This window comes from Etheostoma spectabile, chromosome 5, assembly GCF_008692095.1.
Source record: "Etheostoma spectabile isolate EspeVRDwgs_2016 chromosome 5, UIUC_Espe_1.0, whole genome shotgun sequence".
NCBI classification, from domain to species: domain Eukaryota; kingdom Metazoa; phylum Chordata; class Actinopteri; order Perciformes; family Percidae; genus Etheostoma; species Etheostoma spectabile.
The window spans coordinates 30,708,987-30,726,674 of record NC_045737.1 but is presented as its reverse complement, the minus strand read 5'-3'; the positions used below and the strand labels follow the sequence as shown (position 1 = coordinate 30,726,674).

Here is a 17,688-nt window from a genome sequence, read left to right as displayed (position 1 = left end):
TGACCTCAGAGGAGCTTCAGTAGGTCAGCGATATACGCTGGAGCTTAACCATGAAGAGCTTCAAAAACAAAAAGAATCTTCATATGTATCCTAAAACAAACCCTAACCAGTGAAGGGAGGCAGAACAAGTGTAATGTGAGCTCGTTTACGAGTGCCAGTGAGGAGTGGAGCAACAGCATTTTGAACCATTTGTAATCTGGAGAGGGAGGCCTGGTTAATACCTACATATAAAGCATTACAGCAATCCAGGCGAGTTGTAATAAAAGCATGTAAAACCCTCTCAAAATCATTGAGGGTCCTGGGGACGCCTTGGGACAGATGAGCAGGGCAGGTGGTCCAGTTCTTAATGTTGATAAGCTGTTGTCTGTTGATGAGACATGATCTTAGCTAGGAGAGGGCAGTACCAGTGATGTTGAGGGAGGAAACGAGGCGGGGGAGGAGAATGGTGTGGTTGATGGTGTTGAAGGCCGCATTGAGTTCCAGGAAGAGGATGAGGATGCTGAGGTGACCAGAGTCTGAGGAGAGGAGGGGGTCCTTGGTGACTTTGAGGAGGGCTGTTTCTGAGCTGTGCTCTGAGGGAAATCCAGATTGAAATGGTTTGGACGGGTCATTGGGGTTGAGGTGGGCTTTTTTGTTGGGAGGCAACAACGCATTCCAATTTTTTCCCAGAAAAGGAAGATTGCCAGAAATTGGTCTTATTATCAGGGTTGAGTCCAGGTTTTTAAGGTTTATGGTTTTTAGGTCTTGTCTTCAATAATACTGTACAGTATGTAACACACTGCATGAATGTAGGGTTTACTCTACACACACACTACACTACTATTATACAGTAGGTTAAACACTTTACCATGTTTATGTTGAGTTTATAGGCATGTCTTGGTGTTCAGTGTGCTGTAATATAACCCAGGCACACATTAGGAGTGCTGCATTTAGTGAGAAAACTCATATAATATAATAAACTGTAACTGCTCCAGCTCCTTGTCAGTGCTTTACATGTGAAGTGCTTGAGTGTTTATAATTTTATCATTATGTACAAGATCTTAGCATGTAAAATACTGTTTACAGTCAAGCAGGCTCCTTTCCTTCAGGTCTACATGTGTTCTCTTCACATTAGTTACGCAATGCTCCCACCTCGTGGTTCAATATCTGCTCTGCAGTCTTAACCCTCTTGTTGTCCTCGGGTCAAATTTGGCCCGTTTTTAAAGTTTCTGTATCAGAAATTATAGGTTTCTTTCCACCAAATAGCCCAAAAATAACAAGAATGGTACCATACAACGTTCTTCACAAGCAAAATTAAACATCTGTTTCAGCTTCTTTCATTATATTTGGGGACTTTTATTCAATATTATAGCATTTTTTCTGCTTTTTTAACTCAAAAATGAGGTTTATTGATTGACCATGAATTCCAAGAATAAGTGGGAAATTAGTGTTCGTAATTTGGTATTAGTGGTGTATATACTGGTGTAAAAAAAAGCATTAATTAGTTCTTAAATTAATTAGTTGGTAAAGCAGGCGCACATGTAAAGAGGTCTACATGCTCAAAGCAGCGGACGCAGGTTTGACTCTGACATGCGGCCCTTTGCTGCGTGTCATTCCCTTTCATGTCTTCATCTGTTCTATGGAAAATAAAGGCATAAAATGCCCAAACAATGATCTTTAAACTTTAGAAAAAGCGTCAAAAATGGCGAAGCAACAAAAAAGAACACTTTTTTTTTTTTTTTTTTGTGACAAAATAGCAACAAAAACATTGGAAAAACAACAATTGAAACTGAACAAAAAGCGACAAAAACGTCTAAAAAAGTGCCGGAAGCCTAGAAAAAAATGGCAACTATAAATTTTTTTTAGCTGGGAGGACAACACAAGGGTTGAGCGAGTTCTGTCCTGAGGTTGTCTTTGTGTCTTCTTACAGTGTACGCTAAATTAAAGGAGAATACTCCTGAGAATGCTGTGCACATTAAGGAAATTACTACAGTCGAATTAGATTCGCTTGAACATAAAAATGAGCAAATTAATAAGAATGAGCTGTGTTGTTCTATGTAAATGTAAAACACTTTCACATTTTAATGAAGAATAAAAGGAATGTCTGTGGATGTGGGACAGTCACTCAGTCCTGCTGTTCTCCTGTTGGTTCCATCCGTGTCTCTACTCCTTCTTCTTGGCTCTCCTCGACAACTTCTTGTTCTGCTCGGCTTCGATCAGTCTGCTGCTACAGCTCTTGATCTCCTCGCGGGACGGACAGCACTCTTCCTCATCCTCATCCTCATCTTCCTCATCACCATCATCATCATCATTATCATCATCACTAAGCTGGAGAGCGTCTGTTAGGGAAAGGGAGATTGCTGAGTCACGACATCTGGACACATGCATAAAATTGAAAATCAACACTTTTGTTGACGCGTTTGTCACTTTTTTTGACATTTTCAACACTACGTAAGACTAACTTATTCACTTTGTTTCACAGTTATTGTGGGAATTGATGGTCAATAAACCTCATTTATAGGAAATTATACCTAATGTTAGGGTTAGAAAAGCAGAAATTAGGAATAATTTGGACTAAAATTAAAGGAATGGATGTTGATGGATAATCACAGACTGGAATATGTCAACTTTTACTCAATACTATTTCAAACGCACTTCAATTTGTTTTTCAAACGCTATAAAATTAAAATAAGACGCCCCAAAATGAATGAAAGAGCGTTGTGTGGAATCAATCATGTTATTTTGGGGAATTACAACTGGGTAGTTAAAAAGAACATTGACATGCTTCTAATTGGAACCTCGCTCAGTCCATACTAAGCTGCTGGGCGTGTCCTGTTACTCACGTATCTGGGTGCTTGGTGTCTTGATGTTCCTCGACTCCATCCTGTTGAGCTGTTCCAGCATGCTGTAAACCTAAGTAAGACGGGGACGCAGAGGCAAAGGTTAACCAGACACGCCAAACTTGACTTTTCCTAAAAGAGACTGGAAGTCGAGAGGCATTGCAACAATGGGAGCTACAAAAAAAAATGGGGAATTTAAACCAAATTTGATTTGGGACAACTTTAAAGTGCTCATATGATGCCAATTTTCAGGGTCATAATTGTATATAAAGGTTGTACCAGAATAGGTTTATGTGTTTCAATTTCAGAAACTTTTCTGCACATTGCTCAGCTCCTCTTTTCACCTTGTGTGTTGAGCTCTCTGTTTTACAGAGTGAGGCATCTCACTTCTGTTCCATCTTTGTTTAGAGTCGCACATGCGCATTGCCTAAGTAAGGACTACTAGCCAGTCAGATGCAGAGTAGGGCGGGGCCTAACAAGCACGCTAGTGTGAGCCGAAAAAAAACCCCACTTCAGTAGTGTCTGTTGGGAACAGGACGAAGGCTCGGCCCGCTGAGCCAAACAACTTCTCACTGAGCAACACACCTGCCACGACATAGATGCGTCTCTATGCAATATTAAAGATGTTTTTTACAGTGTGTTCTGGGGACAGGCAGCTAGCAGATAGTGAGATGTTTTTTACAGTGTGTTCTGGGGACATGCAGCTAGCAGATAGTGAGATGTTTTTTACAGTGTGTTCTGGGGACAGGCAGCTAGCAGATAGTAAGATGTTTTTTACAGTGTGTTCTGGGGACAGGCAGCTAGCAGATAGTGAGGAGATGTTTTTTTACAGTGTGTTCGGGGGACAGGCAGCTAGCAGATAGTGAGGAGATGTTTTTTACAGTGTGTTCTGGGGACAGGCAGCTAGCAGATAATGAGGAGATGTTTTTTTACAGTGTGTTTTGGGGACAGGCAGCTAGCAGATAGTGAGATGTTTTTTACAGTGTGTTTTGGGGACAGGCAGCTAGCAGATAGTGAGATGTTTTTTTACAGTGTGTTCTGGGGACAGCCAGATAGTGAGATGTTTTTTTACAGTGTGTTCTGGGGACAGCCAGATAGTAAGATGTTTTTTACAGAGTGTTCTGGGGACAGGCAGCTAGCAGATAGTGAGGAGATGTTTTTTACAGTGTGTTCGGGGGACAGGCAGCTAGCAGATAGTGAGGAGATGTTTTTTACAGTGTGTTCTGGGGACAGGCAGCTAGCAGATAGTGAGGAGATGTTTTTTTACAGTGTGTTTTGGGGACAGGCAGCTAGCAGATAGTGAGAAGATGTTTGCCAGTTGGAACAGAAGAACACACCAGAATAGTTTAATAAGCAGTATCTGTATCTGTATACCGACACTTGTAAAATGCAATTCAAAGTAATCCAAGTCTTCCAAATACGTTACTCGGATTGAATATTGTAACGGAATATGTTACAAATTACTTTTTTGGGCATGTGTTCTGTAACAGAATACATTTTGAAAGTATCCTTCCCAACACCGTTGATGACAGTTAGATGAATAAGTGGAACATTTTGGAAACAATCCACTTTAAAGATGTGTAAAATTAGATACTGGCATACTTCAACTATTAAATCAGGGTTATTGTTAAAGGATCAGCTGATGGAAAACTACAATAATAATAATAATAATATCAGCAGAAAATGTCAAACACAGAACGTTAAGCCGATAAGATGAATGAGAGAAGTGTAGCACCCTCTCTTGGTCCAGGCCGCTGATCTCAGGCTGGTGCTTGGACGCTCTGTGCAGTAGTGTTGGTAGACGGGCGCTGATGTCCCTCAGTTTGTCCATGCTCTCTGTACAGGAAGCTGTGGGCAAGCCCTGCCAGTGGGACAAACATGGATCAGCTAGCAAGACAAGATGTAAAGATCAGGGAAGACAATATCATCTCAGGAGAACTGGCAGTCCTTTGGGACTCTTTCTCTGGCACCGTCATCAGGTCAACATGTTAACGTTTCCAATAACACTTTGGTTTGGCTATGTGCTAATTAGCAAATGTTACGCTAATAATTATACCTGCTAAACATCAGTGTGTTAGCATTATCGTTGTGAACATATTAGCATGCTGATGTCAGCATAGCAATTTTTTTTTAAATTCTTTTATTGTTATTATTAATACTGTTGTTACTGTTATCTTCATTCTGTCTTCCTCTTTTTCTCTACTATACTGTATTCTTCTCACTAAAAACGGATGCTGGAAATTTCAATTTTCTTGCGGGAGTCATCCCAAAAGGATTAATAAAGAAAAGTCTCAGTCTAAATACTGTGGATTGTTTTGAGTGTACTGTCGATGGACACAATTCACCCACAATGCACTGCACAAAGGAAAGGGAGGAGTTCCTCTGGCTGAATGTTTTTAGAATACACTTTAGATGTCAATAAGTCAGCTGCAGATCCAAAAACACACTTTCTGTTTGTGAAGTTTGAAGGGCATTTGAGTTGAGTCTGTTACCATGACGCTTAGTATGTAATGTAATGTATGGATATGTTATGGCAACAGAGCAGTGGCTCCATGCTGGAACTCTTTCAGGGCTCACATGTGAGCAGCACTGTATGAAGATAGAAAGTTTGTCCTTAAAAGTGAACAAAAACACTGTCCTGGTCCAGACCTCCACGGCAACGCAGCTCATCCTGAAGTAGAGGTTGTCGACCCCACACTCGATAGCTTCCATCGTGTCCTGGGACTGCTTCAGCCTAGCCTGCAAGCGTTCCACACGGAGCATTTCCTCGTTCAGCTCTGCCAGCATCGCTCCCTTCTGCTCCTCCAACCTTTAAAAAACACAAATGGAGTTCGTCAAGCTGGCTCAAACACGGCAGTTCCATGTCTCCCTGCGCACTGTGTGACCCCACTGTCATTGGCCGCTTCTTCTCCTCGGTTCAGTGTCCCCGCTGTTTCTAAGATGAAGTGATGAGTGCAGATGGGATTCTGATAGGTCACTGTGCAACAACACCTGCTGAGAACGGTCCGCAGGGAAGCGAGAGGGGTTAGTGAAAACATGGCCACCGCCGGCCAATCACGTTGTTCCCATTGACAGAAGACACAACCGGCCTATTGGAGCTGCCAGCACCCAGAGCTTTCAACCGTTCAAATAATCATCATAATTTCATGTATATAGCACTTTTCAAGCACTAGGCACAAAGTGCATCCCAGATTCCTGATGTCTGCCTGTATATTCTATTCTGCTATACGCTTGACTATTAGAAGCTGAAACCTTGTGTCATTTGGGAAAAAGTTAAACAACAGTTACTCTGCACTTGCGTCATCGTAACTTGGTTGCTCCATATCCATAAAACTTACCAACGCTCCCTTGTTCAACCACCAGAGGTAACTCTGCCGCTGTTACTGCAGACATGTAGCCTCTATTTTCCAAACCACTGCAACATTGTAACAATTATTCCAGGACCAAATTATTTTTGAAATGTATGGGAATTGTTTCAGCTCAATGTAAATGATATTGTATTTGAATGAAATGTGGTGTGCCAAATTAGACTGTTAGGGTTAGGGTGTTGGTGACTGAATATGATCCTGAGGACTACCATGTGATGACTGGATTAATGTGGAGTTCAGCAGCAGTACCTTGTGGCTGCAGGTTGGGCACTGAACCTGAGCTGGGTGTACTGGAGCTCCAGATGGGCCAGGGTTTGGGCCTCCTGCTGGACCAGCTCCTCGTTCTGGCCGACGTCGGTGAGGAGCTGCTGCCTGATGGCTCGCTGGGACACCACCTTGTTAACTAGTTCCTATGAACACACCAGAGAATTCAGCCAGACCACAGAGGTTTAAGCCTCATGATGTCCTCGGGTCAAATTGACTCATTGTCCTACATCAATGTTCTTTTTAACTCCCCAAAATAACATGACTGATTCCACACAACGCTCTTTGGCCAGTACAAATCTCTACTTTCATTAATTTTGGGGCGTCTTATTCAATTTTATAGCATTTGGAGAAAATAATTGAAGTGGTTTCCAAATTGTATTGATTAAAGTTGACATATTCCAGTCTGTGATTATCCATTAACATCCATTCCTTTAATTTTAGTCCCAATAATTCCTCATTTCTGCTTTTCTAACTCAAACATTAGGTATAATTCCCTAAGAATTAGGTTCATTGACCATAAATTCCAAAAACAGCTGTAAAACTAAAGTTAATAAGCTTGTGTTACTTAGTGTTAAACGTAAAAAAAATGGCAAACATTGAAAAACGTGTTGAAAAAAGGGACAAATATGTAAGAAAAAGTTAAAAACATTGATTAAAAAGCGTCAACTAAAGTGTTGATTTTCAATTTTGACGGGAAGACAACACAAGGGTAGGAAATAATATTAATAATATTAATATCATGATAATGAGGAGAATGTTACAGGCATGGGTTTGTGTGTATAAGCCACGCAGAGACTCTAGCAAATCGCAGCCCGACCGAGAAACAGTTGCCTAACAGCCATACAAACATATGTTTAGATATTTTTATATACTGTATATCTGTGTCTCTGTGTTCTAACAGGCAGCGGAACCACAGAGAGTCTGGGTCTGTCTGTGCTTTCTGTCTGTTCCTGGCCACTGTCGCACCAAATGCTTGCTCTTCGGTAGCTGAAGCTGAAGAGATGTTTGGAACACTGTGTGTGTGTGTGTGAGCTTCAGAGGGGGTGAGTGTTTGTGGAGGAGTAGGTGCAGTACCTGCACGTCAGCACAGCCCAGCGCCTCCCTCAGGGCCTCCATCTCCTCCACCAGCTCCCTTTCAGGCTGTGATGCTCTGTAGATGTCAAAACCATGATGCTCTGCAGAGAACACGCAGCACTATGGTTATTATAATGGTCACTGATCACAGGAAACATACTGCTCTGTTACATTGATGGACGAGTAGTTTCATATTTTTTCATTGTACAGTGCCTATAGAACTCATTGCCTCTAGCTGTGCGGACTGCTAAAAGCTTGTCCACTTTTAAATCATCGCTGAAGACTTATATATTTGAAATAGCGTTTGGCTCAGGGGAGCCGCCTTGATGAATGTTGTATTCTATTTTCTTAGTATTTGTTATTTATTGTGTCTTCTATTGTATATGTTACATTTCATTTTATTTTTTGTGCTTTTTACCGTAAAGTACTTTGGTAGGCCTCGGCCTTGGAAATGTGCTATATTAATAAATATGACATTGACATTGACATCACAATCACACAATCATCACAACCCTTTTGAAATAGTCCCATTTTTGTCTTGAAGCCTGAAATCAAAACCAATTAAAAATTAAAATAAATGTTCCAGCTTTATTTACACATTCTCCATAACAACATTCAAGTTAAATAAAGTTAAGTTCTAAAACATAATGAGAAAATAAAACTAGAATAACAGAGTTGGAAAAGTCATCAGTCCGATGATTTAATACTTGGTAGAGCCTCCTTTAGCTTTAGTTAGCACTCTCAGTCTGTTTGGCTATGTCTCTATTAGCCTTGCGCGCCTAGATTGGATCATATTTGCCCATTCTTCCTTGCAGAATTGTTAAGTCAAATTTCAAAGCACCTTTCAACCATGGTGTATTCTTTGCGTTGCCTTGCACTACTAGTAATGGAATCATCATGGAACAGCCGGTTTTATTAGGAAGTAATCAAAATCCCTACAATTGATGTCAGGTGGGCGGCAATTAGTATGGTGTTACATGGTGTGTGATCTGGAGATCACTTATCCAAACCAGGTATTTTACTAATTACATTTGAACAATTGTTCAGAATGTTTTAAAATGTTATTTTCACTTTGATGTTGAGCGTTTTAATGTGTAAATACATCTGGAAATAGATTTCATTTCTTTTAATTTCCAGGGTGTAATGTGACAAAAAGTACATTTTTACAAGGTATGATGATATTCTATAGACACTATACATTTGAAGAAATGGGAGTGTGATTTTAAGTTAAAGAAAGACAGGTGTAACATCTGGAGCAGCTGCAGCGGTAACAATCAGTCGTTGTCACTGCTCTTAATCCTGCACTCAGTGACTCAGAACTCTACCAATGAGACAGAACGTATGTGAATATTAATGTGGAAGATCACATCAATAATCACATAAATAGGATTTACTGTCGCATTGTTCTATCTTCAAAAAACTGTACACCTCTGAACGTTATCCATAGCACATGATACAGTATATACACTTTTTATTTGACTGTCTAGACAGTAATGTCCTATCAAGTGTTAGAATTGAAATAGATACTAAAAAATACAGTATACCTCAGGTAACATATAATTGGCCACATGTTCTGCCTGTTTCTGTGAATTCAGAGATCTGAAATATGTTTTAGTCCTATTTGACAGCTTTGGTTGTTACGTTGTGTGTAGGGAGACAGGCGATGAACCTGGGCCCAGAGTTACACGCTGCTTCACATAAACTACAACACCGTGTTACTGAAACCGTGCAACACGAGTTCCTGTGAATGGTCAAACGTGGAAATAAAACAAAATAAGCAGAACATCAATAAAAATGTGTTATTATACTAATACGGACACATATTGTTCAGATCTAATTCTTATGGGATTCTGGTTCCATTTTAGGACCTGAATACTGATGTGATGAATAAATTAGTAAAGGCTCTTATTTTGGTGATTTTCATCCTATTTATCACCCATGCTAATTGGTTCCATATCTAATGAATGTGAAGTCTGTTTTTCATTCAGAGACCTGTAGAGTGATTGATTTGTTCCAGCTAAAGTCAAACATTTGGTTGATAATAAAGATGGTGTATCATGACAGGCAGCCACATTCAAGTGTTCTGTTGCAATACCTGTGTCAGGAATTGGGAGTGCTTCTTCTTCAATTTCCTGCATGAGAAAAGGAAATATGACAACAAATAAATGAACCATAATCACTTATTATCAGATGGATGGATGTAACTTCCCCACTGTTACCTGCTCTTTGAGCCTGCTGGCCACTGTGGGGCTCGGGAGCCCCAGGGTTTCTATTTGCCTTGTCAGCTCCTTTTCTTCTGCACTCAGTTTACATAGCTCGATATCCATTTCTCTTTTCCTTTCCGCTATCTCATACTCCATCTGAACCACCATGCCCTGATGGGAAGGGAAAGAAAAACACAAAGACCATTACATTAGTCTTAGAAGAACCAAGGCAGCTGTGAGTACTGGTTTTAGGTCCAGGGCAGAGGTTTCAACCAAGAAATCACCAACAAATATTTACACATCCAAATCCATGTGATTGCTTCTTTAATGAAATTTTGAGTTGGTTGTCTCTTCCTATTCCATTTACACATACATGGTTATTTTGAAAAACGGAGACATTTCACTTCGTTTGTGTCCTTCGTTTAAACGCGAACGGAGGATTCGCCTCTGGAAACGATTCTTTCTAAAAGCTCCAGCCAGAGTGGAGATCTTAGAAATCTTCGTTTGCACGTCCACTGCTGTCCGTCACTCACATCTGGCGTAGGCGTAGTAAGTCCCTCGCCAAAACACTGTCTGATTATTTGAATGACATGACATGTTTTTCAAATTGTAACAGGAAAAGAAGAGCGTACAGTAAGACTGAAATCACTGGTGCCCCATGTTAACAGAGTATGGTCTCCCTTCTCTCTCCAGTGTGCTATTCTATCTTTCTAATACATATGAAGGCCACCGACTCCCATTTCAGATAATAGAGTGGACTCTGTGATGACGCTGAAAAGGAAATCTATGATGAGTCAAATTCAATTCAGTTCCATGCAACATACTTTATAGAAAAATGCAATGAAGAGAAAGTGTTCCCCATGCAGCAGAGAGTGGAGCAGCAGACAGTCTCACCAGAGTGCAGTCTGCAGCCGTGGCGGCTGACTGGAAGTGTTGGGCCGCTCGCTCCACCTCGGCCTGGCCAACGGCCACCGCCTGCTGCTTCTGCTCCAGCAGCTTAAACATCCCACACACCTCCTGAACACATACAGACACCAAACCTCAGCTTTTGGCTCAATACTGCCTCTACTCATGGTGTGCTAATGGGCTAATGCTAGTTCACATTAGTCCATAGGTCAAACTTTCCTTTCACATCTCTGGTTTCCTCAGGAAGGAAGCATGAAATTGTTGGAGTTTGGTTTTATGGAGCCCCAAAGTGTGCAAAATTATATAAAATAAAAGACTGGAAATCATTGATCATATCATTAAATCATATGAAATGTAGAAATGATTCAAACTCTTTCTATATAATTGAATTAAATGCCTTCATTAGTTTATTAAGGGTTTGTAGTTATTGTATTTTGTTATATGCATTTCTCCAAATGAAGCTTTCACCTCATGTAACCGTTTATTTCATGATGTTGTCACCGCCCCATCGCCTTGACTTTTTTTTATATCAACCTATTTGTTTAGGTAATATTGTTGATTTTATTTTGCTGACTGTTCTAGATAAGGCAAGGCGAGGCAGCTTTATTTAGATAGCACATTTCAGCAACAGGGCAATTCAAAGTGCTTTACAAAAAATAAAAACACAAGAATAAAAGTTACAGTGCAGTATAAGAAATTAAACATTAAAGAAATGAACAACCATTTAAAGAAAGGCAACAATCAGGGATTTCATTGAATACTTTACACGGACATCAAAAACCATGTTTTACATGAGCACACAGAAGCTAGCCAATGAAAGCCTCTGTGCATTGATGATGTAACAACAGGAAGCCATGTGCTCCATGTCCTCTCTAGCCTTATGGACCCCAACAGGACAGAGGGGTAGAAATACAGAAGGGTAGCAAAATACCAGTATGTCAATTATGCATAAATATAGAGTCAGATGTGTTTTAGAGACTGCTGCAGCTGCTAATCCATCCAAACTTTAAATACATTTCTTTTTTAAGTAGGAGTGATTAATATATATTTTTACTTCAATTGCTTTACACTAATTATAGTTTTTAATGGATGTATTCCTGTTAGCTCCAATGCATCTTGTCTTGAAGCAGCAATACAACTCCCAGACTTTTTTTTCCTATTATTACTAAAAGTGAAAATAATGCTAAGTTCTTACATAACATGTCCCTCTTGTCAGTATGCATTGATAGAGTATCTGTATAGGCACGCAGTTAAGGATCAAATATTTCTGCTAGTGGTTGGCGGAGTATAAAACAGCACAGCTCACCTGCTGCAGGTGCTCCTGGATGTGTTGATAGGCCTTTTGGATTTCCCTAGCCTTAGTGGTCTTCATCTTCATCTTGTCCAGGTTGTTCTCCAGCTGGCGTATACGCTGACATTACAAGCGATAGTGATCAAGGGTACGGTAGGATGACAGAAGATATGTTGAAATGTGAATGAATTTATCCAGATATTAGATTCTGTAGACACACAGGTGGTCAACAGGTTATTTACTGTATATTTAGCCCCATGTACTTTAAAATGTCTGTCATTTAAACTGATATCCAGTGTATCATTGGTACATATATTAGCACTGGCACTACATTAGTGTGGTCTGTAAGCACACGTTTAGCCTGAGCCACAGTCTACAGTAACTAGAGCCTGGGGGGGGGGGGCAGGGCTGGCGAGGATACACACCGGCAGGCGACAGGCGTTCATCATGGGAGTCCTCAAGACACATGTCGAGAAAAAGCTGCTCTAATCAACTGTTTTATATTAACCCTCGTGTTGTCTTCCCGTCAAAATTGAAAATCAACCCTTATGTTGAAGCTTTTAAAACAACGTTTTAAAGTTTTTCTTCTGTTTTTGTTCCTTTTTTTTGACACTTTTGACCCTTATAGAATAGAATAGAATAGAATAGAATGCCTTTATTGTCATTATACACAAGTACACGGTACTTGTGCAACGAGATTAAAGCAATCCCTTTGCAGTGTTGACACAAAAAAATATAAGAATATAACAGTATAAAATATAACAGTATAAAATATCAAAAATATAAAGTCAAGATATAAAGTGTAGTGACTGTCTAGTGTAGTGACAAAAAATATAAGAATATAACAGTATAAAATATCAAAAATATAAAGTCAAAGATATAAAGTGTAGTGACTGTCAAGTATACATATATAATCAGCTTGAATAAGCATAGGTAAGTGTTAACACTCAATAATAATATTGCACAGTGATGGAATGAAATGATTAAGTACTAATGTTAAGTAAATAAATATGCACAGTAATGGAAAGGTTAATGTATTAAATTTGCACTGTATGAAATGAAATTGCACAGATTCCAGTGTCCTATGAGGTATTATATAACAGTAACAGTTTAACAATAATATTGCACAGTCGGACGGAATGAAGAAGACAGTCCGGGGGCCGGGGGGGGCTGTGGAGTGGAGTCAGTGCATATGTGAGTTCAGGGGTGAGTTCAGGGTCGTTATGGCCTTCGGGAAGAAACTGTTCTTGAGTCTGTTGGTCCGTGCTCTGATGCACCTGTAGCGCCTTACTGAGGGCAACAGGTCAAACAGATCAGAGCCGGGGTGGGAGCTGTCCGTTATGATGTTCTCTGCTCTGCTGAGGCAGCAGGAGGTGTAGATGTCCGTCAGGGAGGGGAGAGGGCAGCCGGTGATCTTCTGTGCTGACCTTACAACCCTCTGCAGCCTCTCCCTGTCTGCCACGGTGCAGCTGCCGTACCATACTGTGATGCAGTAGGTCAGCAGGCTCTCGATGGATGAGCGGTAGAAGGTCAGCAGCAAGTTGGAGTCCAGGTCGTACTTCCTGAGGACCCTCAGGAAGTGTAGTCGCTGCTGGGCCTTCTTGATGACCGCTGTGATGTTGGCTGACCAGGAGATGTCAGCTGAGATGAGGACACCAAGAAACTGGAAGGTGTGGACCCTCTCCACACACTCGCCGTTGATGTACAGGGGGGCTAGGTCGGTGCTCTTCTTCCTGAAGTCGACGATGATCTCCTTGGTTTTCTTGGTGTTCAGAGACAGGTTGTTCTCCGAACACCAAGCTGCCAAGTTCAGGACTTCCTCTCTGTAGGCTGCCTCGTCTCCCTTTGAGATGAGTCCGACCACTGTGGTGTCGTCAGCAAACTTGACGATGAGGTTGTTGTTGTGGGTCGGACTGCAGTCGTGGGTGTAGAGGCAGTACAGGAGGGGGCTCAGCACGCAGCCCTGTGGGGAGCCAGTACTCAACATACGAGTGGAGGAGAGGTGGGGGCCCAGTCTCACCGTCTGCGGCCGATTGGTGAGAAAGTCCTTTATCCAGGCACAAGTGAGAGGGGGGAGGCCTAGAGTGACTAGTTTGGATATGAGAATGTCCAGGATGATTGTGTTAAAGGCGGAGCTGTAATCCACAAAGAGCATCCGGACGTAGCTCTGCTGCTGCTCCAGGTGGCTCAGTGCAGAGTGGAGAGCTACGGCGATGGCATCCTCTGTGGATCTGTTTGTGCGGTAGGCAAACTGATAGGGGTCCAGATCTGGGGGGAGGTAGTCCTTGATGTGTTGGAGAACAAGTCTCTCGAAGCACTTCATGATTACCGGGGTGAGGGCCACAGGACGGTAATCATTTAGGCTGGTGATGGGAGACTTCTTCGGCACTGGGATGATAGTGGCTGATTTTAGGCAGGGGGGGATGACTGCCTGGGCCAGGGAGAGGTTGAAGATCCTAGCAAAGATGAGGGCGAGCTGGTGAGCACACGCCCTGAGCACCTTGCCAGGAACTCCATCTGGGCCAGCAGCCTTCCTTGGATTCACTGCTAGGAGTACTCGTTCAACGTCGTGCTCCTTTACGGTGAGAGGGGTGGTGCAGGAACCAGGTGTGGATGGGGGTAGGGATGGGGTAGTGCAGAAACCAGGTGGAGGTGTCGGCAGGGCTGGGGCGGGTTGTGGTGACTCAAAGCGAGCAAAGAAGCAATTCAGCTCCTCTGCCAGCTTCGCACTGAAGTCTCCTGATGGTGAATCACAGCCCCTGTGGTTGGTGATGTCATGTATGCCCCGCCACACCTCCCGTGTGTTATTGCTGGACAGATGGGACTCTATGCACTTCTTGTGGTCCGCTTTGGCTCTTTTAATTCCACTTTTCAGGTCAGCTCGAGCATACCTGTACACAGGGCTGCTCGGTCCGTCTGACCTGAAGGCAGCGTCGCGGACCCTGAGGAGTGCACGGACATGGCTGGTCATCCAGGGTTTCTGGTTAGGGAAGACCCGGATGGTTTTGTCCACAGTCACATTCCCAATGCAGAACTTAATGTAGTCCAGTACTGTTCCTGTGAATGATTCCAGCTCCTGGTGTATTTTTCAATGTTTGCAACTTTTTTTATGTTTAACACTACGTAACACTAACTTATTAACTTTTGTTTTACAGTTATTTTTGGAATTTATGGTCAGTAAACCTCATTTATGGGACAGTTTACCTAATGTTTGAGTTAGAAAAGCAGAAATTAGGAATAATTTAGACTAAAATGAAAGGAATGGATGTTGATGGATAATCACAAACTGGAATACGTCAACTTTTACTTAATACTATTTCAAAAACACTTACATTTTTTTCAAATGCTATAAAATTGAATAAGAATTATTCCCCAAAATTAATGAAAGTAGAGATTTGTACTTGCCAAAGAGCGTTGTGTGGAATCAATCATGTTATTTTGGATAATTAAAAAGAACAGTGGTATAGAAAAGCGGGTCAATTTGGAGAATTTTTAACTGGAGTGTTTTTTTTCCCCTTATCCCAGCATAGACAGATGATGTAGGTGAAGTGAAATGTGTAATCCTATGTCAGACGTCATGTTCGGCTGCCCCCTAGTGTCAAAAATAGAAAAGAATAAAGACATGAAAGGTCGGAGTTGATGGAGTACACTTCTACACATGTGCGCCTGCTCTACCAACCGAGCTAACCCGGCCACAGAATGGAGTTTTAAGTGTTTTCCCAATGCAGTGGTGATTATAGCAGAGTCTGGACATGTCCTGGGTGCACACATACCTGCTTACATGTGTCTTCACTGTTGCAATTTGTCAGTTCAAGGTTCTTTGCTTTCATTGACTCCTGCAGCTCTTTCAGCTTGGTCTCTAATTCCTTTATGGCAAACAACAGCCTGTTGTGCTCATTGATCAGGACATGACTCCTCCGCTTTTCTTGTTCAATTCTTTTCTGAATGACGGGAAAAGAAAAGCCATGTTCACCAAACTCAAGCTCTTCTTAGGTGATGAAAAGTCAAAGTGAAGTTGGAGGTCTTTGGTTTACATAGACACTAACATGATGCTAGTATGGTTTAAAGGTGCAGTAAGCTATGTTAATTATGGTGGACAACAATCTTTACACAGCATTGCTTACTGCATCTTTAATTTCTTGCTAAAGGGCACTTCAGCAAAGCAAATTTTACCTCCATAGGTAGTCCCGCCTTGATCAATGGCTTCGCTGCACCGTGCTCTGCTTTCATCTCTTCTTCTGGAAATGAATATGGATTTGATTCCTTTTAGTTTTTTTCATAAAACAAGTTAAGCCTTAAAGTATTCCCACGACTTCCCAGCCAGCGAGACTTTCTATCGCTCCTTGAAATGAATAGTTTTATATGTTAACACTTTTCTGCTATGACTTAGCGTTACATAAGAAACACTAGCTACATTAACATGTCATTTTTGTCATTTAACATATGCACATAGCTTAAGTTTTGCTCACCCATAGTGTTAACAAACAGTATAAGTTCAGTTAGCCAGAATACCTCGGACTGAATACAGCTACAGCACAATGTTTCAAGGGAAAACTTGTTTACAGTATGTTAACTAGCTAGCCAAGTATAAAGCTATGACTCACATATTCATCAATTTATTTCATAGTGGAGTTTCCTTCTTGAAAAAAAAGGTGGTGGTTGGTTAGCTATGCTAACTAACTTTTTAAATACCTGAGGTTTTGATTCGACGCAGAGTCCTTGAATCTTCCATCTTTGTAGAGGAATCAAAATCCATTTTTATTTTTTAACCAGATATTCAAGCTAGCTGTTACCTGCACGCTTACTTCTTGTGTCAATCCTTAAAATAAAGATTTCAGTCTTGGTTGATATAGAATTTCTATTTGAATAAAAACAATAAAGCATTTTAGAATTCAGTTGTTTCATTTTTTTTTTGTATGTTTACAACTGGAGAAAAACTGCAGGTACAATGATAAATGTAGCTAGCTTAACCATTGAAATTCGAAGTCCTTGACTTCCCCATGACAACGCTCACTGGGAAACTTGATAAGCCCTAATGCTAGTTAAATAAGCTAGCCATAGCCTGAGTTAGTTGAAAATACTGTCTGACTCGTTTTAGGGTTCAAGGTTAATTTATTGTCTACAAATGCGGTCCCTTGATGCTACAAAACAGAAACCGCAGTGCATTCCTGTGGTGCATTTTTTGAACTTGCATCAGGAGGAACGTAAACGGCAGCAACACAAACATTGTCGAATGCTGTCACTCCCTGACGTAAATCGAGTGCAGATTTGAGTCGCGCATGCGTCACTTTGCAATAGGGGGAATATGTGAGTTGCGCATGCGTCACTTTGCGATAAGAGCCTATAAAATGCTAACGAGAAACTTCTGGAATGTCAACGCAGTAAAAATGGACCTACTTAACCAAGTTGGTTCACTGCTAGCTACAAGTTAGCATCAAACACAACAAAGGCTGTTAGTTGAATGGCGTTTTGAGCTAACTAAAACGCTAAAGTAGCTAAAACGTTGTTTTTTTTTTTAAATGATTTCCATCTTCTGATCAACGCTGAACAGGAGCTTGACAGGAACACACAACAGTGAAGAGCTGCAGAGAAGTCAGTGTCAGCACAGAAACCTATATGCCTCCTTTCTGCTTGTAATGTTTGATTAATGTATGTGGATTTCTTTTTAAAAGACTAACTAAAGTGTCTTTGTGGATTGTAAAAAGCACTGGACAAATAAAATGCATCATTATGAGTTCCTGTGGTCAACATACCTCTGC

The 17,688-nt window shown here is 41.2% G+C and overlaps 1 protein-coding gene across 4 annotated transcripts; it reads right to left on the bottom strand.

Moving 5' to 3' along the window:
* Positions 1–2,037: 2,037 nt before the first annotated feature.
* Positions 2,038–17,100, bottom strand: LOC116690364 (coiled-coil domain-containing protein 183). 4 transcript variants are annotated; one of them, XM_032517252.1, is made up of 14 exons: positions 16,622–17,097; positions 16,103–16,167; positions 15,703–15,870; positions 11,945–12,049; positions 10,627–10,749; positions 9,748–9,903; positions 9,624–9,660; positions 7,529–7,629; positions 6,437–6,597; positions 5,469–5,628; positions 4,555–4,680; positions 2,823–2,892; positions 2,304–2,318; positions 2,112–2,264 (listed from the first exon to the last, which is right to left on the bottom strand). In XM_032517252.1, exons 1-14 carry the CDS (start codon positions 16,683–16,685, stop codon positions 2,143–2,145), a joined length of 1,473 nt encoding a protein of 490 aa, XP_032373143.1. In that variant the 5' UTR covers positions 16,686–17,097; the 3' UTR covers positions 2,112–2,142. The 4 variants fall into 4 exon arrangements, with proteins under 4 accessions (XP_032373145.1, XP_032373142.1, XP_032373143.1 ...); XM_032517253.1 differs by having other exon boundaries at positions 2,112–2,253; positions 2,296–2,318; positions 16,622–17,096; XM_032517254.1 differs by having other exon boundaries at positions 2,038–2,318; positions 16,534–17,100.
* Positions 17,101–17,688: the final 588 nt, after the last annotated feature.